Source organism: Schistocerca nitens, chromosome 2 (assembly GCF_023898315.1).
Source record: "Schistocerca nitens isolate TAMUIC-IGC-003100 chromosome 2, iqSchNite1.1, whole genome shotgun sequence".
NCBI classification, from domain to species: Eukaryota; Metazoa; Arthropoda; class Insecta; order Orthoptera; family Acrididae; genus Schistocerca; species Schistocerca nitens.
The window spans coordinates 1186156810-1186180250 of record NC_064615.1 but is presented as its reverse complement, the minus strand read 5'-3'; the positions used below and the strand labels follow the sequence as shown (position 1 = coordinate 1186180250).

At 42.1% G+C, this 23441-nt stretch overlaps 1 protein-coding gene across 2 annotated transcripts in view; it reads left to right on the top strand.

The window, feature by feature from the left end:
- The window catches only part of LOC126237519 (putative E3 ubiquitin-protein ligase UNKL), a 303009-nt gene that overhangs the window by 233642 nt on the left and 45926 nt on the right, over positions 1-23441 (top strand). For both annotated transcript variants that reach the window (XM_049947690.1, XM_049947689.1), the window contains one exon: positions 6255-6368. In XM_049947690.1, coding sequence (XP_049803647.1) covers positions 6255-6368 — 114 coding nt within the window. The remainder of the gene's footprint in view (positions 1-6254; positions 6369-23441) is intronic.

The following is a 23441-nucleotide window of genomic DNA, read 5'->3' as shown; positions in this document are numbered from 1 at the left end:
GATGACTTCGGGGTGGCAGCCTGTGACACACAAGGGCCGCAGGCAGTGACCATGTGTGCCAATTTCAGAGTCGATGCCGGGCCAGTACACATGACGGCGCGGCACAGATTTTGTGTGTGACACCCCCCAGTGCCCTTGGTGAAGGAGGCGCAAGACTGAAGCACGCAAAGACGCAGGTACCACAACACGCGGCGAAGCATTTTCAGTGGAAAGGAAGATAACACCATCCCTAGCCATGAGGCGGTAATGCAAAGCGTAGTAGTTCCGCAACGGATCAGAAGTCTTAGCGGACAGACGATCTGGCCAACCCTTCTGAATACAGCGTAAAACCCGGGAGAGGGTAGGGTCAGAACCTGTAGCAGCTGCCAGCTGGTCCCAGTGATGGGGAACCCGTCTACAACCCGCTGCTCGGCAACATCCAGGTGGAAACACAAAAGTTCGTCCCTATCAAGTGCCAGATCAGGACCCATGGGAAGGCAAGACAGTGCATCAGCATTCGTATGTTGAGCCATCGGCCGGAAATGAATCTCATAATTGAAACGAGACAGGTAAAGACCCCAACGCTGGAGGTGGTGTGCAGCCTTGTCGGGAAGTGATGTTGATGGATGAAACAAGTGGTTTGTGATCCGTAACTAGATGAAATTTGGATCCATAGAGAAAAACATCAAACTTATGTAGGGCATAAATTATGGCCAAAGCTTCTTTTTCAATTTGAGAATACTTTTGTTTGGCATCCGTGAGCGTTTCGGAGGCATAAGCAATGGGTTGTTCAGAACAGTCAGAAAAACGGTGTGCAAGGACTGCACCGACCCCGTATTGAGAGGCATCCGTGGCAAGAACAAGATGTTGGCCAGGTCGATAAGTAGCCAGGCACGGGGCCTGTTTCAGCATAGTCTTCAATTTCTGGAAAGCTGCATCGCATGACACGGACCAGTGAAAAGGCACGTTTTTATGCAACAGGCGATGCAACGGCTGAGCCACCGAAGCAGCAGAAGGTAAAAACTTGTGATAGTATGCTATTTTCCCCAAGAAGGCCTGCAGTTCCTTAACAGATGTAGAGCGAGGAAGGGCATAGATCGCAGTGACAGTTTGCTGAAGCGGACAAATACCATCCTGAAGAGAGTTGAAACCCGAAGTATGTGATAGACGCCTGAAAAAATTGTGATTTCTGAAGATTACACTTAAGACCAGCAGTCTGTAGGACATGAAAAAGTGTTCGGAGATTTTGAAGATGTTCGTCAGTGGTGGAGCCAGTGACAACAATGTCATCCTGGTAATTTATACACCCAGGGACAGTGAGCAATAATTGTTCCAAGAATCACTGAAAGAGAGCAGGGGCGCTGGCAGCCCCGAATGGCAATCGTTGGTATTGATAGAGGCCAAAAGGCGTGTTAAGGACCAGAAACTGCCAGGAAGCAGCGTCGAGAGGAAGTTGATAAGCTTCTGACATGTCAAGTTTAGAAAAATACTGGCCTCCAGCAAGTTTAGTGAACAATTCTTCAGGTTGAGGCATAGGGTAAGTGTTGATAAGGCATTGAGCATTTACAGTGGCTTTGAAATCGCCACAGAGACGAATATCACCATTTGGCTTAGCAACGACAACAGCAGGAGAGGACCACTCACTGGAAGTGACAGGAAGCAAGACCCCTGAAGCAGTGAGACGATCCAGCTCCCGTTTGACCTGATCACGAAGGGCCACAGGAATGGGCCGAGCCCAAAAAAAACTTAGGCCGAGCCGTGGGTTTGAGCATGATATGAGCTTCAAAGTCGTTTGCACGGCCTAACCCAGGAGAAAAAAGGGGCGAAAATGTCGTCAACAAGGAATCCAATTGAGCATAAGGAATAGCATCAGAGACGATATTGACAGAGTCATATATGGAGAACCCAAAAACGCGAAAGGCATCGAAACCAAAAAGATTTTCTGCGTTGCTCTGGTCGACCACAAATATGGGAACAGTGCGAACGACGGATTTGTAAGATACCTCAGCATTAACTGTCCCAAGAGAGAATCTTCTGTTTATTGTACGTCCTTATTTGCCGAGTGACAGGTGACAGTGGCAGCAGAACCGGTATCCACTTGCAAGCGAACATTTCTTGACCAAGGATTTGGACAGTGAGGAATAACTTCCCTGAAAGGGAAGAAGTGCAACTGACATACAACACAGAATCAGAATCAGCGTCATGTTCATGAACATCATGTATGCGGTCGGATTTGCACACGGAAGACACATGACCTTTCTTTTTGCAATTGTGACACACAGCCCAACGTTGGGGACTATCCTCGCGTGAATGTTTCGTAAAACACCGCGGAGATGACGGAAGTTGCCGTGGGTTTCGCTGCAGTTTCTTAGAGGTTTGTTTACGGTTAGGACGAGGCTGCACTTGGGAGCATACTGCGGCCACGTCGGCCGGCGGGGACACGCCACATGCTTCGTCAACATCGCGCAGAGGTTGTATTTCCCCGACGTCGCCCCATGCCTCTATTTGCGCTCCAGCGGCACGAGAAATTTCAAAGGACTGAGCGATGGATAGGACTTCATCTAGAGTCGGATTTGCCAACTGAAGGGCACGTTGCCTAACTTCTTTGTCGTGTGCCGATCGGATATTAGCATGCCATACCATGGAATCGGTGTAGGATTCTTTGTGAACTTCAGTAACAAATTGGCACTTTCGACTGAGGCCGTGAAGTTCAGCAGCCCAAACGCGATAGGATTGATTCGGTTGTTTTTGACAACGATAAAAGGCAACACGAGAGGCTACCACATGCATTTGCTTTTGAAAATAGACGGACAGAAGTGAGCACATTTCAACAAAGGACAATGGAGCCAATTGCGGCAACAACCGATACATTTGAGGTAAAATCCATGATAGGAACAGAGACTTACATGTTTTTCGTCCACGACATGAAATGCCAAGAAGTGCTGTCGAAGACGTTTTTCATAATCAGACCAGTCTTCCGCCGTCTCGTTGTAAGGAGGAAAAGTTGGTAGAGACAACGACGAGACACGCCCCTCATTTGATGCCACGACGAAATCATGAATCGCATTTGTGAGAAGCGTTTGCTGTTCTATGAGACCTTGCAATAGTTGCTCTAAAATAGCCATGGAAACGTGGGTCAACGATGGAAAAGAAAAATCACTACCTCGTTGTTATAACTTCAAGTTGAACAAATATACTTCAAGGAAGACACATTACATGAAAGTCACAGATCAAGTAAGCAGAGTAAGACGTGTGTACACTTTAACAGTCAAATCATAACTGAGTCCAAGTCTAGCGGCCGCTGGCTGGCTGGCCGCTTAGGTGGCGCTGCTGCTACATGGCTGGCAGACAGCGCCACATGTAGAGGACGCGCGTAACTGAGCGGCGGCACTTTGAAAGATCGGCGAGTCACAACACTTTCAGACGTTGCCAGTCATCAGCAAATCTAGACACATGTGTAAGAAATTCATATTTATGGAGCCAGATGCACAAATTATTGTTGAAAATAAACACAGGATTATGTTTAGTGATTGACTGTGCACAAGTGTTTTCAGAATATTTGTTAGCTACTGGAGAAGAACAACTACCTGTTGACACAGCTGGCAGTATAAACCTTTCATCAAAATTTTGCACTGTGGTATCTTGCATTGAGGAGCTCATAAATTGTGTATGGCTACATATTGCAGATGACTGTCGCAATGTGGTATGTTTCACAAAACCAACCAGTCTTTTGCCTAGAAATGACGCTGTCAGTAACACAGTACTACCATATTTACTCGAATCTAAGCCGCACTTTTTTCCGGTTTTTGTAATCCAAAAAACCACCTGCAGCTTAGAATCGAGTGCAAAGTAAGCGGAAGTTCTGAAAAATGTTGGTAGGTGCCGCCACAACTAACTTCTGCCGTCGAATATATGTAGCGCTACAACAGCCATGCTTTGCAGGCAAAAAGATAAATACCGGAGCCAAAACATCTTCGTCAGTAAATAAATTAAAAAAAAAAAAGGTGGAAGACGAGCTTTTTTTCTCTGCCCCGAGTTTCGACCACTGCATTTTCATACATTATCCAACGAAGTAAATACAAATTCCGTATTGTTCATCTTCGAATGTAGCAGCATTTCAGTGTACTACGGAAATCCGACTGGCAAGAATGTTTGGGATGTTTGTCAATATGGCCAACTCTATGTTCTGAATTTTTTCCTACCTGTGAGAAGAGATGGTTGCTAATAGGAACTTTTATGAACTGTAAATCACATGCAGTATTCTCTTCACCATAAGAATAATATGAATATAAACATTTTTCCATGTATTCTTTCGTGTTTGCTGCTGTCTCATTTATATCCTGTCTGCCTAATAAACTACGAAACTGGAGTGAAACAACAGCAAACGCGGAAGAATACACGTATCATGTCATGTTTATATGCGTATTATTCTTATGCCTAATAGTGATACAGTCAGAAATGAAGCACGTAAATTGACTAAATTTTTAAATCTAAGATGACTCTAATTTCTGTGCAGAATGTAATGTACTAAAGAGGCGTCTGCAATGATTTTCAAACAGAGAAAAATTTTTGCTAAACTCTCGTTCAGAACATCTTCTATCATACGCGGTCTATTATTTGGTTCTTGTTGATCATTATCAAAGAAAGCAGCAGTGTAAGTAACAACAAATAGCAGTCTCTTGCCATTGTTTCGCTAATGAGACAATTCCTCTCTTTTTTTTTTTTTTTAAATTGTAAGCGGCGGTAGCTCGCACAAAAGCAAGCCATGCCGCGAGCGGCAACAGGCCGTAAACACTCATTATCAGAGTGCGACAAACAATGTATGACACAGTACAGTAATGCATTTTCAGCTTAGACTGACGTAAACACCAATAACAAATAGATCAAAGAAAAATAAGCAATCAATTCAAACCAGACGAAGCACATGAAAAAGGAAGGGTATCCGTATAAATACGGACGGAGCGCCTGACGCATAGCAATGGCTACCTGTTAAAGCTTAACTGCTAAGCTTACAACTCGAATCAAACTACTGTAGCTCTATCGTCATTCATTCAACCTAAATTGTCTCTCATACTACAATGGACCAACTTTGTTTCGATTAGGAGGTGCGGCCTAAAACTTTTCTCTCCCCTTGAATTTCGAGTCTCAAATTTCAGGAGCGGCTTAGATTCGGGAAAATTTTTTTTCCATGATTTCGAGTCTCATTTTTCAAGTGCGGCTTAGATTCGAGTAAATACAGTACATCTGTTACTGGGAGAGGTTACTAAAATTGCATGTAGTGATGCAGCAGTTGATGGTTTGGAGTTTCTGAATTCTCTCAATCTTGCTGGTCTGCCGCAACTGATAACATTATTTAGAAGCCTCAGTGCTCCACAGGTTTGCTACGTAAAATGACTGTGTGTTACGCGAACATTGGCCAGTGTGTTTGAGACTGCGATATTAGCAGGTTAACTAGTAAGGGGGAGAGACAATCTGTTTTCATATCACGAATACTCCTCATTCCAACATACCTCCCCTTCACATTTTGCAGACTTAAATTTGTGGTACGATTATCATTTGCAGTTATGATGAATAAGGCACAGCAGCAGACAATTTATTAGTGTTGAATTACTGTTTCATCACAGTGTTTCTCGTGCAGTTTGTTTGTTATGTCCAGGAAGTGTATCGAAGAATTCTGTATAATTAGCAAAGCTTACTATAAATAAATAAACAAGTACAATCTTTTTTACTGTGTTTTACTGCCCACATTCATGATGATCTTTCTACATGTACCCTATTTCTGTGGCGATCAAATATTTTATTAATTCCTGATATCTGCACTACAGTCTACATTCAACTGGCTATGGCACAGAGAAAGTAATATGATGAGCTAACTAAACACAGATTGGAATAAGTTACTTCTGCAGGTGGTCTGCAAACACTCATTGTGTGAAGATGAGGTGGACAGAAATTGTCTGCGATTGGCGAATGTATATCTGTTTGAAGTTGCGGGTATTTAGTCAGTCAGGAATAAAAAAGAATTCTCTCTCTCTCTCTCTCTCTCTCTCTCTCTCTCTCTCTCTGTCTCTCTGTCTCAGTCCTATCTTTCCCCCTCTCTCTCCCCTTCCTCCCTCTTTTCGTCCAAAACACCTCTTATATGTAGAAGATTGTGGCATTATGTAGTTCGGTGTATGTATAGAAATAATAAGTGTTACAGTTGGTAATTAAGACTTTCTTGTACAGTATTTTGAAGCCAGTAATGCTGACATGTAAATAAATTAATTATTTCTCCTCAGGTAATGCATTGGAGGATTTGACACTGGATGAACCATTTAGTTTAACAGCTTCCCTAGACAAAGACTTAGAAGCAGAGTCTCCACTGTCTATATCTGCAGGATTAGCAAGTTCTGGTAAGTATGTTTTATATATTCTTTAATTTGATGAAAAGTTTCCCCTGCACAGTTTTGAGTATACACTCATTTAGAGCTTCATAAATGCCTGTATGGGCTTGTTGAAGTAACTGATACATTTCTCTCTCTCTCTCTCTCTCTCTCTCTCTCTCTCTCTATATATATATATATATATATATATATATATATATATATATATATATATATATATATATATATATATATAAAGATGATGTGACTTCCCAAATGAAAGTGCTGGCAGGTCGACAGACACACAAACGAACACAAACATACACACAAAATTCAAGCTTTCGCAACACACTGTTGCCTCATCAGGAAAGAGGGAAGGAGAGGGAAAGACAAAAGGATGTGGGTTTTAAGGGAGAGGGTAAGGAGTCATTCCAATCCCGGGAGCGGAAAGACTTACCTTAGGGGGAAAAAAGGACAGGTATACACTCGCACACACACACATATCCATCCACACATATACAGACACAAGCAGACATATAAGGTCCTTTTTTCCCCCTAAGGTAAGTCTTTCCGCTCCCGGGATTGGAATGACTCCTTACCCTCTCCCTTAAAACCCACATCCTTTCGTCTTTCCCTCTCCTTCCCTCTTTCCTGATGAGGCAACAGTTTGTTGCGAAAGCTTGAATTTTGTGTGTATGTTTGTGTTCGTTTGTGTCTCTGTCGACCTGCCAACACTTTCATTTGGTAAGTCACATCATCTTTGTTTTTAGATATATTTTTCCTACGTGGAATGTTTCCCTCTCTCTCTCTCTATATATATATATATATATATATATATATATATATATATATATATATATATATATATATATATATATATGAGAGTTCGGATAGGTTGGTGTTAGTGGGAAGTATCCAGATAACCCGGACGGTGTAACACTGTGCCAAGATGTGCTGGCCGTGCACCAAGGCATGTTTAGCCACAGGGTGATCCTCATTACCAACAAACACTGTCTGCCTGTGTCCATTCATGCGAATGGACAGTTTGTTGCTGGTCATTCCCACATAGAAAGCTTTACAGTGTAGGCAGGTTGGTTGGTAAATCACATGGGTGCTTTCACACGTGGCTCTGCCTTTGATCGTGTACACCTTCCGGGTTACAGGACTGGAGTAGGTGGTGGTGGGAGGGTGCATGGGACAGGTTTTACACCGGGGGGCGGTTACAAGGGTAGGAGCCAGAGGGTAGGGAAGGTGGTTTGGGGATTTCATAGGGATGAATTAAGAGGTTACGAAGGTTAGGTGGACGGTGGAAAGACACTCTTGGTGGAGTGGGGAGGATTTCATGAACGATGGATCTCATTTCAGGGCAGGATTTGAGGAAGTCGTATCTCTGCTGGAGAGCCACATTCAGAATCTGATCCAGTCCCGGAAAGTATCCTGTCACAAGTGGGGCACTTTTGTGGTTCTTCTGTGGGGGGGTTCTGGGTTTGAGAGGGTGAGGAAGTGGCTCTGGTTATTTGCTTCTGTACAAGGTCGGGAGGGTAGTTGTGGGATGCGAAAAGTGTTGTCAGGTTGTTGGTGTAATGCTTCAGGGATTCCAGACTGGAGCAGATTCGTTTGCCACGAAGACCTAGGCTGTAGGGAAGGGACCGTTTGATGTGGAATGGGTGGCAGCTGTCGTAATGGAGGTACTGTTACTTGTTGGTGGGTTTGATGTGGACGGACGTGTGAAGCTGGCCATTGGACAGGTGGAGGTCAACATCAAGGAAAGTGGCATGGGATTTGGAGTAGGAACAGGTGAATTTAATGGAACCAAAGGAGTTGAGGTTGGAGAGGAAATTCTGGAGTTCTTCAGTGTGAGTCCAGATCATGAAGATGTCATCAATAAATATGTACCAAACTTTGGGTTGGCAGGCCTGGGTAACCAAGAAGGCTTCCTCTAAGTGACCCATGAATAGGTTGGCGTACGAAGGGGCCATCCTGGTACCCATGGCTGTTCCCTTTAATTGTTGGTATGTCTGGTCTTCAAAAGTGAAGAAGTTGTGGGTCAGGATGAAGCTGGCTAAGGTAATGAGGAAAGAGGTTTTAGGTAGTCTCCCATCCTTCATCAAAGACACCAACCACTTTCTCGAACGCCTGGAATCCTTACCCAATCCGTTACCCCCAGAAACTATCCTTGTAACCATTGATGCCACTTCCTTATACACAAATATCCTGCACGTCCAGGGCCTCGCTGTGATGGAGCACTTCCTTTCACGCCGATCACCTGCCACCCTACCTAAAACCTCTTTCCTCATTACCTTAGCCAGCTTCATCCTGACCCACAACTTCTTCACTTTCGAAGGCCAGACATGCCAACAATTAAAGGGAACAGCCATGGGTACCAGGATGGCCCCCTCGTACGCCAACCTATTCATGGGTCACTTAGAGGAAGCCTTCTTGGTTACCCAGGCCTGCCAAACCAAAGTTTGGTACAGATTTATTGATGACATCTTTATGATCTGGACTCACAGTGAAGAAGAACTCCAGAATTTCCTCTCCAACCTCAACTCCTTTGGTTCCATCAGATTCACCTGGTCCTACTCCAAATCCCATGCCACTTTCCTTGATGTTGACCTCCACCTGTCCAATGGCCAGCTTCACACGTCCGTCCACATCAAACCCACCAACAAGCAACAGTACCTCCATTACGACAGCTGCCACCCATTCCACATCAAACGGTCCCTTCCCTACAGCCTAGGTCTTCGTGGCAAACGAATCTGCTCCAGTCCAGAATCCCTGAAGCATTACACCAACAACCTGACAACACTTTTCGCATCTCGCAACTACCCTCCCGACCTGGTACAGAAGCAAATAACCAGAGCCACTTCCTCATCCTCTCAAACCCAGAACCTCCCACAGAAGAACCACAAAAGTGCCCCACTTGTGACAGGATACTTTCCGGGACTGGATCAGATTCTGAATGTGGCTCTCCAGCAGGGATACGACTTCCTCAAATCCTGCCCTGAAATGAGATCCATCGTTCATGAAATCCTCCCCACTCCACCAAGAGTGTCTTTCCGCCGTCCACCTAACCTTCGTAACCTCTTACTTCATCCCTATGAAATCCCCAAACCACCTTCCCTACCCTCTGGCTCCTACCCTTGTAACCGCCGCCCGGTGTAAAACCTGTCCCATGCACCCTCCCACCACCACCTACTCCAGTCCTGTAACCCGGAAGGTGTACACGATCAAAGGCAGAGCCACGTGTGAAAGCACCCACGTGATCTATCAACTGACCTGCCTACACTGTGACGCATTCTATGTGGGAATGACCAGCAACAAACTGTCCATTCGCATGAATGGACACAGGCAGACAGTGTTTGTTGGTAATGAGGATCACCCTGTGGCTAAACATGCCTTGGTGCACGGCCAGCACATCTTGGCACAGTGTTACACCGTCCGGGTTATCTGGATACTTCCCACTAACACCAACCTATCCGAACTCCGGAGATGGGAACTTGCTCTTCAATATATCCTCTCTTCCCGTTATCCACCAGGCCTCAATCTCCGCTAATTTCAAGTTGCCGCCACTCATACCTCGCCTGCCATTCAACAACATCTTTGCCTCTGCACTTCTGCCTCGACTGACATCTCTGCCCAAACTCTTTGTCTTTAAATATGTCTGCTTGTGTCTGTGTATGTGCGGATGGATGTGTGTGTGCGTGCAAGTGTATACCCGTCCTTTTTTCCCCCTAAGGTAAGTCTTTACGCTCCCGGGTTTGGAATGACTCCTTACACTCTCCCTTAAAACCCACATCCTTTCGTCTTTCCCTCTCCTTCCCTCTTTCCTGATGAGGCAACAGTTTGTTGCGAAAGCTTGAATTTTGTGTGTATGTTTATGTTTGTTTGTGTGTCTGTCGACCTGCCAGCACTTTCATTCGGTAAGTCACATCATTATATATAAAAACAAAGATGATGTGACTTACCGAACGAAAGCGCTGGCAGGTCGATAGACACACAAACATACACACAAAATTCAAGCTTTCGCAACCAACGGTTGCTTCGTCAGGAAAGAGGGGAAGATGAAAGGATGTGGGTTTTAAGGGAGAGGGTAAGGAGTCATTCCAATCCCGGGAGCGGAAAGACTTCCTTAGGGGGAAAAAAGGACAGGTATACACTCGCGCATACACACACATATCCATCCGCACGTACACAGACACAAGCAGACATTTGTAAAGGCAAAGAGTTTGGGCAGAGATGTCATTCGAGGTGGAAGTACAGAGGCAAAGATGCTGTTGAAAGACAGGTGAGGTATGAGCGGCGGCAACTTGAAATTAGCGGCGGTTGAGGCCTGGCGGGTAACGAGAAGAGAGGATATACTGAAGGGCAAGTTCCCATCTCCGGAGTTCTGACAGGTTGGTGTTAGTGGGAAGTATCCAGATAACCCGGACAGTGTAACACTGTGCCAAGATGTGCTGGCCGTGCACCAAGGCATGTTTAGCCACAGGGTGATCCTCATTACCAACAAACACTGTCTGCCTGTGTCCATTCATGCGAATGGACAGTTTGTTGCTGGTGATACCCACATAGAAAGCTTTAGTGTGTAGGCAGGTCAGTTGGTAAATCACATGGGTGCTTTCACACGTGGCTCTGCCTTTGATCGTATACACCTTCCGGGTTACAGGACTGGAGTAGGTGGTGGTGGGAGGGTGCATGGGACAGGTTTTACACCGGGGGCGGTTACAAGGGTAGGAGCCAGAGGGTAGGGAAGGTGGTTTGGGGATTTCATAGGGATGAACTAAGAGGTTCCGAAGGTTAGGAGGACGGCGGAAAGACACTCTTGGTTGAGTGGGGAGGATTTCATGAACGATGGATCTCATTTCAGGGCAGGATTTGAGGAAGTCGTATCCCTGCTGGAGAGCCACATTCAGTGCCCCACTTGTGACAGGATACTTTCCGGGACTGGACCAGACGCTGAATCTGGCTCTCCACCAGGGATACGACTTCCTCAAATCCTGCCCTGAAATGAGATCCATCCTTCATGAAATCCTCCCCACTCCACCAAGAGTGTCTTTCCGCCGTCCACCTAACCTTCGTAACCTCTTACTTCATCCCTATGAAATCCCCAAACCACCTTCCCTACCCTCTGGCTCCTATCCTTGTAACCGCCCCCGGTGTAAAACCTGTCCCATGCACCCTCCCACCACCACCTACTCCAGTCCTGTAACCTGGAAGGTGTACACGATCAAAGGCAGAGCCACATGTGAAAGCACCCACGTGATTTACCAACTGACCTGCCTACACTGTGATGCATTCTATGTTGGAATGACCAGCAACAAACTGTCCATTCACATGAATGGACACTGGCAGACAGTGTTTGTTGGTAATGAGGATCACCCTGTGGCTAAACATGCCTTGGTGCACGGCCAGCACATCTTGGCACAGTGTTACACCGTCCGGGTTATCTGGATACTTCCCACCAGCACCAACCTATCCGAACTCCGGAGATGGGAACTTGCTCTTCAATATATCCTCTCTTCCCGTTACCCACCAGGCCTCAATCTCCGCTAATTTCAAGTTGCCGCCACTCATACCTCACCTGTCATTCAACATCGCTCGCACGCACGCACGTGTCCATCCACGCATATACAGACACAGTCTGTGTATGTGTGGATGGATATGTGTGTGTGTGCGCGCGAGTGTATGCCTGTCCTTTTTTCCCCCTAAGGTAAGTCTTTCCGCTCCCGGGATTGGAATGACTCCTTACCCTCTCCCTTAAAACCCACATCCTTTCGTCTTTCCCTCTCCTTCCCCTCTTTCCTGATGAGGCAACAGTTTGTTGCGAAAGCTTGAATTTTGTGTGTATGTTTGTGTGTCTGTCAACCTGCCAGCACTTTCATCATCTTTGTATATATATATATATATATATATATATATATATATATATATATATATATATATATATATATATAAAAACAAAGATGATATGACTTATCATATCATCTTTGTTTTTATATATATATATATATATATATATATATACAAAGATGATGTAACTTACCAAATGAAAGTGCTGGCAGGTCGACAGACACACAAACATACACACAAAATTCAAGCTTTCGCAACAAACTGTTGCCTCATCAGGAAAGAGGGGAAGGAGAGGGAAAGACGAAAGGATGTGGGTTTTAAGGGAGAGGGTAAGGAGTCATTCCAATCCCGGGAGCTGAAAGACTTACCTTAGGGGGGGAAAAGGTCGGGTATACACTCGCACACACACACATATCCATCCACACATATACAGACACAAGCAGACATATTTAAAGACAAAGAGTGTGTGTAAAAAATAATGGCCTATTCTGGATGTCATTATTACACACTCTACACTCTGAGTTAGTAAAGGAGGAAACACCGTCAATTATTATATTTAGTTCCATTAAACTAGTAAATCAGTTTGAAGAGCGTACATCAGACATCTGCATGTTGCTAAGTTAATTTGGTCACTACTTCCTACTCTTTATCAGATGAAGGACCATCTACCTGAAAATGTAGAACAGCCCTGTGTTACTTACTTTATATCTTTTGCAGTCATCCCAAATTCTATGTAAATGTTCGGTTACATAATGTTGTGGAAGTCCTTAGTGTCTTCGATATATTTTCCACTTTTTATGTGTGTGAAAGGTTTGTCAGACACAATAACCAACTGCACCTACCCTCTGCTGAACCACTTGCAGTGGCCGAATGCATCAGAGAAAGCTAGGAGAATATTGCATTCTGGTAGCCAGAGAAGGGCTGCACACACACACACATGTAGTGTGGTAGCAACAAATAATTTTGTGACATTGTACTTATTCTCTTTTTTGAGTACGTGTCTTGTAAGATAGTAAAGGATGTAAAGCATGCACACAGTTCAATGGAAATATTAGAAAATTTTATGGCAAGCACAGAGATAATTAATACATACTCAGGCATTGTTATAAAAAGCAAAGCAACTAAATAAAATCAGTATGAGTGTAAGAACAACTTTATGAGTAGTATTCAGTAGATCTGCAAGTAAACCTTATCAACCATTTGCCAGAATGACATTAAACAATTTGCATTGCTTATTATTTGCTGCTGCTGCTGTTGTGACCATCGGTCCAAAGATTGGTTTAATGCAGCTCACTGAGCCAATCTATGCTGTGCAAGTCTCTTCATCTTTGCTTCATTACTGGAAACTACATCCACTTGTGCCTGGTTACTGTAGTGAAGTAAGGGTGTATATGCCCGGGGAAATCTGGGAAAAATCCAGGAATTTTTTCATCCAGTAGAAAACCGGGAAAACCCCGGGAATTATTCGAAATTTCGGGAAGTTTTCATGGTTTTAATTTTCAGTTAAATTTTGTAATTTTGACTGGTACAAACTGATACTCTAACAGAAAGTAGTTCTATATCCCGCTACTGCAGTATAATACTTCAGCAATAAATCATAAACAGAGAAAATACCAAAAATAACTTTAGTTGCAAAGGAAATGCGCCATTTACAGTAACAAAACACAGTACACATACAGGCGTCTGCCAACAGCAAAAAGCGTCGAAGGCCCTAGGATGTAGACTGTGCAATACTTCATAACAACAAACTGCTTCTGATGAGCGTGACTTCACAAGTGTTTACATTAGGTTGGTTTGAGCAGTTGCCAGTGGGCTCACGCTCATGCGCAGTTCTGTCACACAAGAGCAGTACCTTTCCCACTTCTCTGGGTGCTTGAAGCCAGATACTAACTGGAAAATTTTTTCTGGCATGCCCCAGGTGCCAGATTCGCACATGTGCAAAGAAGTTCGGGTTGTACTGGGGAGGTGGGTAGTCTCCACGTGACCTGTGTTTATGTTTAGTGATTTTGCTATTTCCTCTTAGGGTACAGCTCCCATGTCAAATGAAAACAAAACAGATTTCTGTGGCCGGGAGTTATCGTGTGAAGTAAAATACATTCACATAATTACAGAAGACTGAAATATATTACTAGTTTCAGTTTTGTGATTTTTTATTTCATTTCCACATTTTTGGCAGTGAGGCAATAATTGCCTTGCAGAACAGTGAAGTTATTTTTGTCAGTTTTGTTTCATTCCACAGTATAGGCTAGTTTGCTGAATTCCAAGTGCACATTTTCATCTTCTGGCACGTATGACATTTTGCCATAAGAAAGAACCAAACTAGTCCTTCTATCCCTTCCATCTGAGCTCTTGATATTTGTATGGCTGCCTCATTTTTCTCTTTAATTTTCATAAAGTTGCAGCCAACTTGACCTGTAGTCATGCATACTTCTGCAACTTTTATTCTTCTATGGCCGCTGCTCATGCTTTGGGTGTTACACTTCTCTTTTTTTTTAAATAAAAAAAATGTTTGTGTGTCCTTTTGCTTTGCTTCATTTGCTGCATTACGTTCTCTTTTTGTCAGTGAAACTTAGCATACTTTGTAATATCCAAGACCTCATATTTTTGCCTTATTGTTCATCTGCTGCCTTCTCTCAAAACAGCCCATTTGTCTTTTGCTTGTTTCGGTAGTCACTTTGTAGTGCTCCCTTTGAAACTCTTAACAACCTCTGGTTCTTTCAACTTAGCTGGGTCCTGTCTCCTTAGTTTCCTACCTTCTACAATTTTAACTACAAAATCTATTTTATGCAATGCTTATGTAAACTGTTTAGTAGCTATACTGCTTAACCAATAGCCCACAAATACTTCTTGACGCGTGGCTGTGTCAGATATGCTAAGTGTCAACATTTCCATGAGACTCCTACTATAGTATTTTAGGCTATTGATAACGAGTGGTCAGTCATTATATAAACATTAAACTACCACTTTCAATTATGTAAACCCATCCACCATGGCACAGTCATATCATATCAGATGGGAAAAATCGGTTTTTAGTTCTCCTGAGGCCAAAAATCGGATAAAAAGCAATCAGTTTTTAATTGTCCAGAGGCCCAAAACCGCATAAAAAGCATCAATCACATCGGTTTTTAGTTGTTCTGAGGGCAAAAACCACATAAAAAGCATCATTCAACGTCAAATTGGTTTATTAATTTCCGTGTGACTGGCGCAAAACATATTCAGTATGCTGTCCACTGTTTCCTGCGAGAAGTTGTAATCGAAAAACAGCATGTTCCACAACAGATCGAAGTGTTTCCAGGGTCACGTTCGGAATGTGTGCCTTCAGTGCAGCTAAGTTTGCAATTGGAACAGTGAACTCACATCTTTCAGATAGCCCCACAGGCAGAAGTCACACAGATTAAGATCAAGTGATAGGGGTGGCCAGGTTGTAGGGAAATGGTGGCTGATAATTCTAGCATTTCCAAAATGGCATTTCAGCAGCTGCTTAGCTGGATTTGCAATGGTGTAGAGGTGTGTCATCTTGAATAAAAATGATTCCATCCACACATCCACTCTGTTGGAGAGCTGGAATGATGTGGTTGCGCAAAAGACACTCGTAGCGCTTACCAGTGATGGTACAGGTAACGGGACTGGAAGCACCTGTCTTTTCAAAAAAATAGGGCCCTACGATAAACACACAGCGACCTTTTCAGGATGAAGTTGTACTGGTTGATTTGTGTGTGGATTTTCCATTGCCCATTATTTGACAGTTCTGTGTATTGACATATCCTGTTAGATGGAAGTGCGCTTCGTCTGTCCACAATATCTTCCACAGCCAGTCATTGTCCACTTCCATATGAGCAAGAAATTCTAAAGCAAAGGTCTCTCTTGCTGGCAGGTCAACAGGAAGCAACTCGTGTACATGGGTAATTTTGAATAGATGGCAAAGAGGGATGTTTTGTTGGCTTGTACACACCGTGCTCACGGGTATGTCCAGTGTTCAGGCAATTCCCCGTGCACTACACGTTTGCACACCACCACTCGTCTCCTCCTGCATTGCTGTGACCACTACTTTCACTGATGTCGAATCAGTTCGATTCCTCCCTCTTCCAGGTAGCACACCAAAACAACCCATCTTTTCGAATTTCCAAATTATTTTCTCCAGACCCACAGCAGTCAATTGACCAACACCTTTTTTCAAACCCTTCAGTGTCTGGAACTTCTGCAGAGCGACGTGTGCACGGTCATCATTTTTGTGATATAGCTTTACAAACAGAGCACGATCCTGCATTGAGACAGTCATGGCGAACATCGCAGATGCAAAAGGAGGAAAAGCTGTGTACCCGGCATGTTTATACGAACTTCAATGGGTCGTGTGCATAATAGGTGTTTTCATTTATATATTCTGACACATACAGCACCATCTATTGATTAATTTTCACACTATTTTTTTCCTTCTGCCATACGTTTTCCCCCTTCTCCAATAATATTCCATTGCAATTTGACGTCATTCTGACCAGTGTTGTTGTTTTTACAGCGTTTTGAATGATTAACTTTAATTATAATCACCCTGTAGAGTGCTCACTAGGGTGGCCTTCAGCTATATGTAATTTTCTCAAAGTTAGAACATTGCCTCTCCCACCTACTGCTTTTGTTCCAGTTGACAAAAAAATAATCTGTGAAAAATTTCATCTCAATCCAAGAAATCCTACGCAACTCTCAAACGCCTTGATGTTGTACCATAACACCCACAACACGTGTTTCCGTAAAAACATGTTGTATTCTTCCTTATCTCTGAATTATACTTCTCTTTTGTGCGAGTAATGTATGTGACACATTCAAGTAAACCCAGTAATTGTTTAAAATAATTTTGACTCCCATTTCTGAAAAGTTCTTCCAAGGAATTAAAAACTACATGAAAAATTTAAGGAATACTACTTTATTTTCAACAAGGCACACATTTTCAATTTCAGAAACCATTTTATTTACAATTATTGCCTCAGTGCATTCATTTGTGTAGAACCTAAAGATAATTTCATCAAAATTGTTTCCCAGTTTCATCTTTCATGAGGATGTTGTTGTACTCCTTTATGTGCATCATGGCAACAGCCATCTCCTCAAGTTTCTGAACTACACTTTTATAATGTAAGTCATTTTTTCACGTTGAAAGTCTTTGGGAGATAATTGGCACTGATAGGGAACCTTGTGAAGAAAGTTTATGTAACATGTGTGACAAAACATCAAAAGTCAACATTTGTAAAATAAGATAGATCATTTTTGTGTATAATGTTCCTTTTCATTTGATATTTATTTATTTATTGACAGAAACTGGGCTCAGAAGTACATGTGTTCAGGATAAATACATATTCTTGTTAATGAAATGAGCTAAATAGAACTGATCTTGAAATATGTGTATCTTGAATGAATACATGGCCTTTGCCATTCACCTAGAATGAGTAACAGCTCCTGGGATATGAAATGACATCCCATTTGTTGGAATGCTGCATAGAAAGATCATATTAACTCCAGCAGTTCTCGTAATCATTTCATAGTTGTTTCTGTGCAGTTGGATTTCAAGAAGCCAGAAACTAATAGACTGTACATCATCAGATACTTCACTGCTCCAGGTTATGTAAGTGTTCTTGTCAAGTTCCAATCAATTTACTCTAAGCGTCTTGAAAATTTCTATGTTCGACATGTAATTTACCTCCGTCATAGAACTGAAATGCCAATTAAAAATGTGATGACGGCAATGTAGGTATGACAGGACACAACTGAACAATTTTTCTAGATTTTTACAGCTGCTATTAATTCAGCCTAGGTAATGACTAAACACTTTTTCTATATTTTTACAGCTGCCATTTATTCAGCTGTGCCTGAATTTTGTTAGCCATACCCCACTTCTCTGCTGCCTGGTAAATAGTTGTGGCTTGATCATTTTCAGACGAGGCTGGGATTTCAGGGACTCCGGGCAACTGTTCCTTGCCTTTAAAGGGTACTAATACTGCCAGTCTACCTCCATTTTCAACACTATTGAGTGCTGAGAGCAACTTTCCATCTCATTACAATACTACTTCAAGAAGTTCGATTTATAAGCAGGTTTCCAGTTTCGTGCCTGAAAGTTTCTGTTGCAGTCATTAATATATAAACACCATTCTGTCACTGATTTTGCACCTGCAGGGTATATACCCACCGGGACAATCGGGAAAAACCCAGGAATCTTTTTATCCTGGAGAAAACTGGGAAAAGCACAGGAATATTTTAGAATTCCAGGAATTTTTCATTGTTTTAGTTTTCAGTCAAATTTTTGTAGTTTTGACTGGTAAGAACTGATACTCTGACACAGAATTTTACTTCAGCGCGCTACTGCAATAAAACATAAATGAGGAAAAATAAATAGAACCTGAGTTGCAAAGTAAATGCGCCATCTACAGTAACAAAACACAGTACACATGCAGGCGTCTGCCAACAGTAAAATGTATCAAAGGCTGTAGGACGAAGACTGTGCAATACTTCATAACAACAAACTGCTACCGATGGGCATGACGTCACAACGGTTTCATTGGGTTCGTTTGAGCAGTTGCCAGCGGGCTTATGTGCATACGCAGTTGAGTTGCGTATGAACAGTAGCAACAAGCAAACAGATGCTACCCGGAAACATTTTTATGGTGCACCCGAGCTGCCAGATTCGCACATGTGCAGAGCAGTCTGAGTTGTTGTGGTTTAAGAGGTAGCTTGAAGAAACAACATCCACCACATCAGTCTACTATGTAGTAATCTACAATTCATTAAAAATGAAAGAGCTTGGTGATCCGTATAGACATATATTTTGGACCCCCTTATCAGTGTTTGGAATTTTTGTATACTCCATGCTATGGCCAATAATTCTTTTTCTGTGGCTGTATAATTCAGTTCGTGTTTGTTGAGACTCCGGCTAGAAAAAGCTATTGACCTATGGTCTATACTTTCCAAACCCCATTCACCTTGGAAAAGTTCTGCTATACATAGTCTGATGAATCGGTTGAAATCTTGAATGGTTCACCCATCACTGGATGGTGCAATATCAGTGATTCTGATAGTGCCTGCTGTACACCTTTGAGATGTATTATGTGGCTCTTGGTCTCAACTCCACGGTATTTCCTTCCCTAATAAACGCAAAAGTCGAGGGTCGTTTAACTCTCGACTGTGTATATAGCATCTGTAATACCCTGCCATTCCAGGAAATCTCTTCAGTTGTCTTATGTTTCTAGGTAGTGGACACTCCTTAATGGCCTCTGTACGTTCTGGATCAGGCTTAATTCATTGTACACCTACGATATGTCCCAAGAATTTTAGCTCTTGCCTCGCAATGTGTGATTTAGACAATTTAATTGTAATACATTTTTATTTAAATCTTTTTACGGTTTGTCCTCAAGATCAAGCAATGCTCGTCCCAGGTGGGTGATACTATCAGTATATCATCTACATATATGATTAAATCCTTTAATAATTCTCTTCCTAATGCTTCATCCAGCACACGTATAAATACTGGTACTGAGATATTTAGTCCAAATGGTAACACATTAAAATGATAGGATTTCCCATCAAGTAGAAATGTGGTATATTTCTTTTAATCTGGATGGAACCGGATTTGCCAATACCCAGCAGTCAGGTCCATCGAGCTAAAATACCGTGCTTTCTCAAATTTGGACAATAACTCATCGATGTTAATAGGTCTATATCTTTCAGTTTTTATATGTTTATTTAGGGTGCATGCCTCCAGTACTAACCGCACACCTACTGTAGCCTTTTTCACTACTACTAAAGGATTATTTATTACACTTGTACTGTGTTCTATTATTTTATTGTCTATCATTTTATCTATCCCCTCCGTAACCGCTTCCTTTAAGCTTACCAGTATCGGATAAGGTTTACAAAAGAATGGAGTATTATCTTTGACCTTAAATTTAATAATCACTAATACTACCAGGACTATCGGAAAACACCATTTCATATTCTAGTAAAATCCCTGATGAATCTAATTTTTTGTCATTTGTTAATATTTGGGATTCATAAACTTTGTTTTGTATGTCCGTCCGGTGCAATGTATGACTTACGTTTCCAATCTCTGTTGACAATTGTGCGGTCTGTTAATTTCAGACATTGGGCCTCTGTTGTTTGTTTACCCATATTCTTGTCTGTCACAAATGATACACAACACTTTTAGTCTCCTTTTCCACAATAAAGCAAATTTTCCTCAAAATTTAACACGACGTTAAATTCTGATAGCCAGTCTATGCCAAATAACACATCCCTGTTAATATTTTCTACTACCAGGTGTGTTTGATGGAACGTAATACCACTGATGTTACAAGTTACTTGGGTTTCATATTTGACAACCTTACTTTTAGTTCCAATTGTACTGACTATATATACTCCTGTTACTGATTGTATAGGTAAGTCATGCTTAGTTCTTAATGTGTTAAAGAACTCCTAGAAATAAGTGACACTTCACTACCGGAATCTGTAAAGATGTTAACTTCAATATCTTCTATTCTTCCAATTGTAATTGGTTGTGGATTAATGTTGTTATTGGTATGTTCTTCCAGTAACAACCACTCTTTGGTGGGTACTTAATGCATATAAGTAACATACTTATTATAATTTAGGCCTCCTAGTGTATTTATACGAAGGACCCAGCCCTGGGTCCAGATCACACTATGTTTTCCTCACTATTTGTAAGCACAGGTTGGTTACCAAATTGAGGTATCACATTACTACTTTGGACTCTATTATTACTCGGTACAAATTCCTGTGACATAGTTGGGCCTATAGTTGAAGGTTAATGTTTCTTTTGAAAATTTTCGTTACCGTCATTCTGTCTATGCTGATGTACTCTCGCTAAACTTGCCACATGTCTCTTAAAGTTACCACTACTATTATTATTTCTTCGGTAATTTTGACTTTCATTTTGATGTATGCTCTCATTTCGGTCCCTATTTATGGCATCAAGTGCATCTACAAAGGATAATAATTCTACCGTTTTCCATCCTCTACACAATATATCCCTTCTGGCATGAGTAGGTAAATGTCTTATAAGAATCCTAACCAACCCTTCTTCTTCCATGGGCTTATCAAAGTACTTCGCCCTCATTAAATGCCTTGGGTCCCACACATCCGATAGTATTTTCTCCTGGGTGCTGGGTGACCATTACTTTTATTTGAACTTCTTCTGAAAGATTGCCAAGAAGAAAAATTTTCAATGTTATGGTACCCCACTCTGAGGCTTCTCCCAAAAAGATACCCCACTGCAAATTCAATCTTTTTTGTGTCTTCCCAAAACTTGGGTAATGCCTGGTTAAATCGCTTCAGGAAGTGAGTTGGGTGTACCTCCCATCTGGCTTAAACTTAGTGAATTGCCTTGATAACCCGGAATTCTCTCCGCATTGTAAATCAGTCATGACATCACTAGTTAGCACTATGTTAGTGGAAGTCCCTCTGTTCCCTACTTGGTCCTGCATAAGTTTGAATTCTTTCCATAACTCATCATCATTTATTTCTCTTAGTGTCATGAAGTTCGTAGGATAGCTTTGTAGACACGTTGTCAGAGTTTACTTTTGTGGCAACTTTTCTATTATCTCCTCTACCTGTTCCTCCAGGCAGCTTATATTTATAGTGTCTGAAGCTGCTAGTTTTTTCTTAAAATTTCTTTTCATGTCATCAGCTCGAGTGTTGACACCTGCGCAAATTGCAATTGGACAATAGGGATCAGTTTATCCTGTTTTTCCACCCTATCTTTTAAAGTATGCAGCCTTTGTTTTACTGCATCAAATGTAACATTACACACACTCTGAAATGATCCAAATTTTTCATTACATTCAGACACTATATTGTTACACTTGTCCTCAATGTCAAATTCTAATTTCTGAGTCAACTTCTGCACTTGGTCATCCTGCTTTTGGCTCCGGTCAGTAAACATTTGATTCATCTGGACAGTTATGGAATTACTTAATTCATCCTTTAAATCTAATCACAAATTCTCCACTTTATCATTTAATATAGCAAACTTAGAATCGAAAGCTTCACTCTGTGCTTCTAACTTTTCGCTTAAAGTTGTACTTATTTCGTTTCTCAAAGAGGCAATTTGAGCAGTTGAAGTTACACTCCATGCTTCTAACTTAGTAACTAATCTAGTTAGAGCTTCACTTTGGGCTTTAATTACATTTACTAATTCAGACAAGTCAGGCCCTTCTTTAGCAATTCTCATAGCCACGGCTGGTTCTGTCGCCTCTCCAACTGGTTGTATACTGTCCATGCTTCTATAGACTTTAGCCCTTGTGAGCATCTAATACTAATTTCAATTATACAGTTTCACCCCACAGTATTTTGTGACACTTCTTACTAGAGTAATAAAGTTTTTATTTCACGCTCACCCGGCGTAGAATTCTAGGCTGCGTCGGTGAGCAGGTATAGAATTGGCACCACTGGATAGCACAGGCGCCGGCAGCTTCGTATGTTGGTTATGGCATCGGCGAGTGGACACGAAGTCAGCAACGGTGAACGGCAGCCGTTGCAGTCAGCAACTTCCTTTGGTTCAGTAGACACAATGCAATTACTCGAAACAGTTTCTCAGTCTTGTTATGCCTGGTTGCTTTGGCAACTCAAGTATCTTCTTCCCAGTTTTGGCTTATAATTTTCCTTTTTCTTCGAGTCCTCTCGCGGTCGCCAGATTCTAACGCTTTCTTGGACGACAAGAGGCAGTGCTGTGTTGGGTTGCACGACTCTTGTGGCTCTTCTAGTAGACTCATACGTTGTGTGTGCAACCGATCCTCTTCTTTTGGTCATCAGCTACATCGCTCTAACTGTTTAATTCTTCTTCGAAGACTGTATCAGGTTGACAGGAATAATATTAACGAACTCTCTATTCTTGAAATAAATGATGTACTCGTAGAATCTTGTCAGTTCAACAGCAATATATTTTCAACCCTCATCCCAAAGTAACAGTTATTCTGTACAAACTCCAGCAAACCAACTGGTTCCAAGATAAATGTCAGAATCAACTAAACACCCACACAATTACGTAAGTTCTGCCTCATGTAGAGCCAAGACATGAAGTAAGTGTGTCTATAAAATACACGCTTCATCTGTCTCTGTAACAGTCTTCATGACACCACAAACCACGGAACATTGTACAAACACTCATTGACTTTTTCATATAAATTCTGAGGCGCTACTGGTAACCATTTGTCGGGGCCACTCGTCTGACACAGCTGTCCTTCCTGCACACACAGATATGTG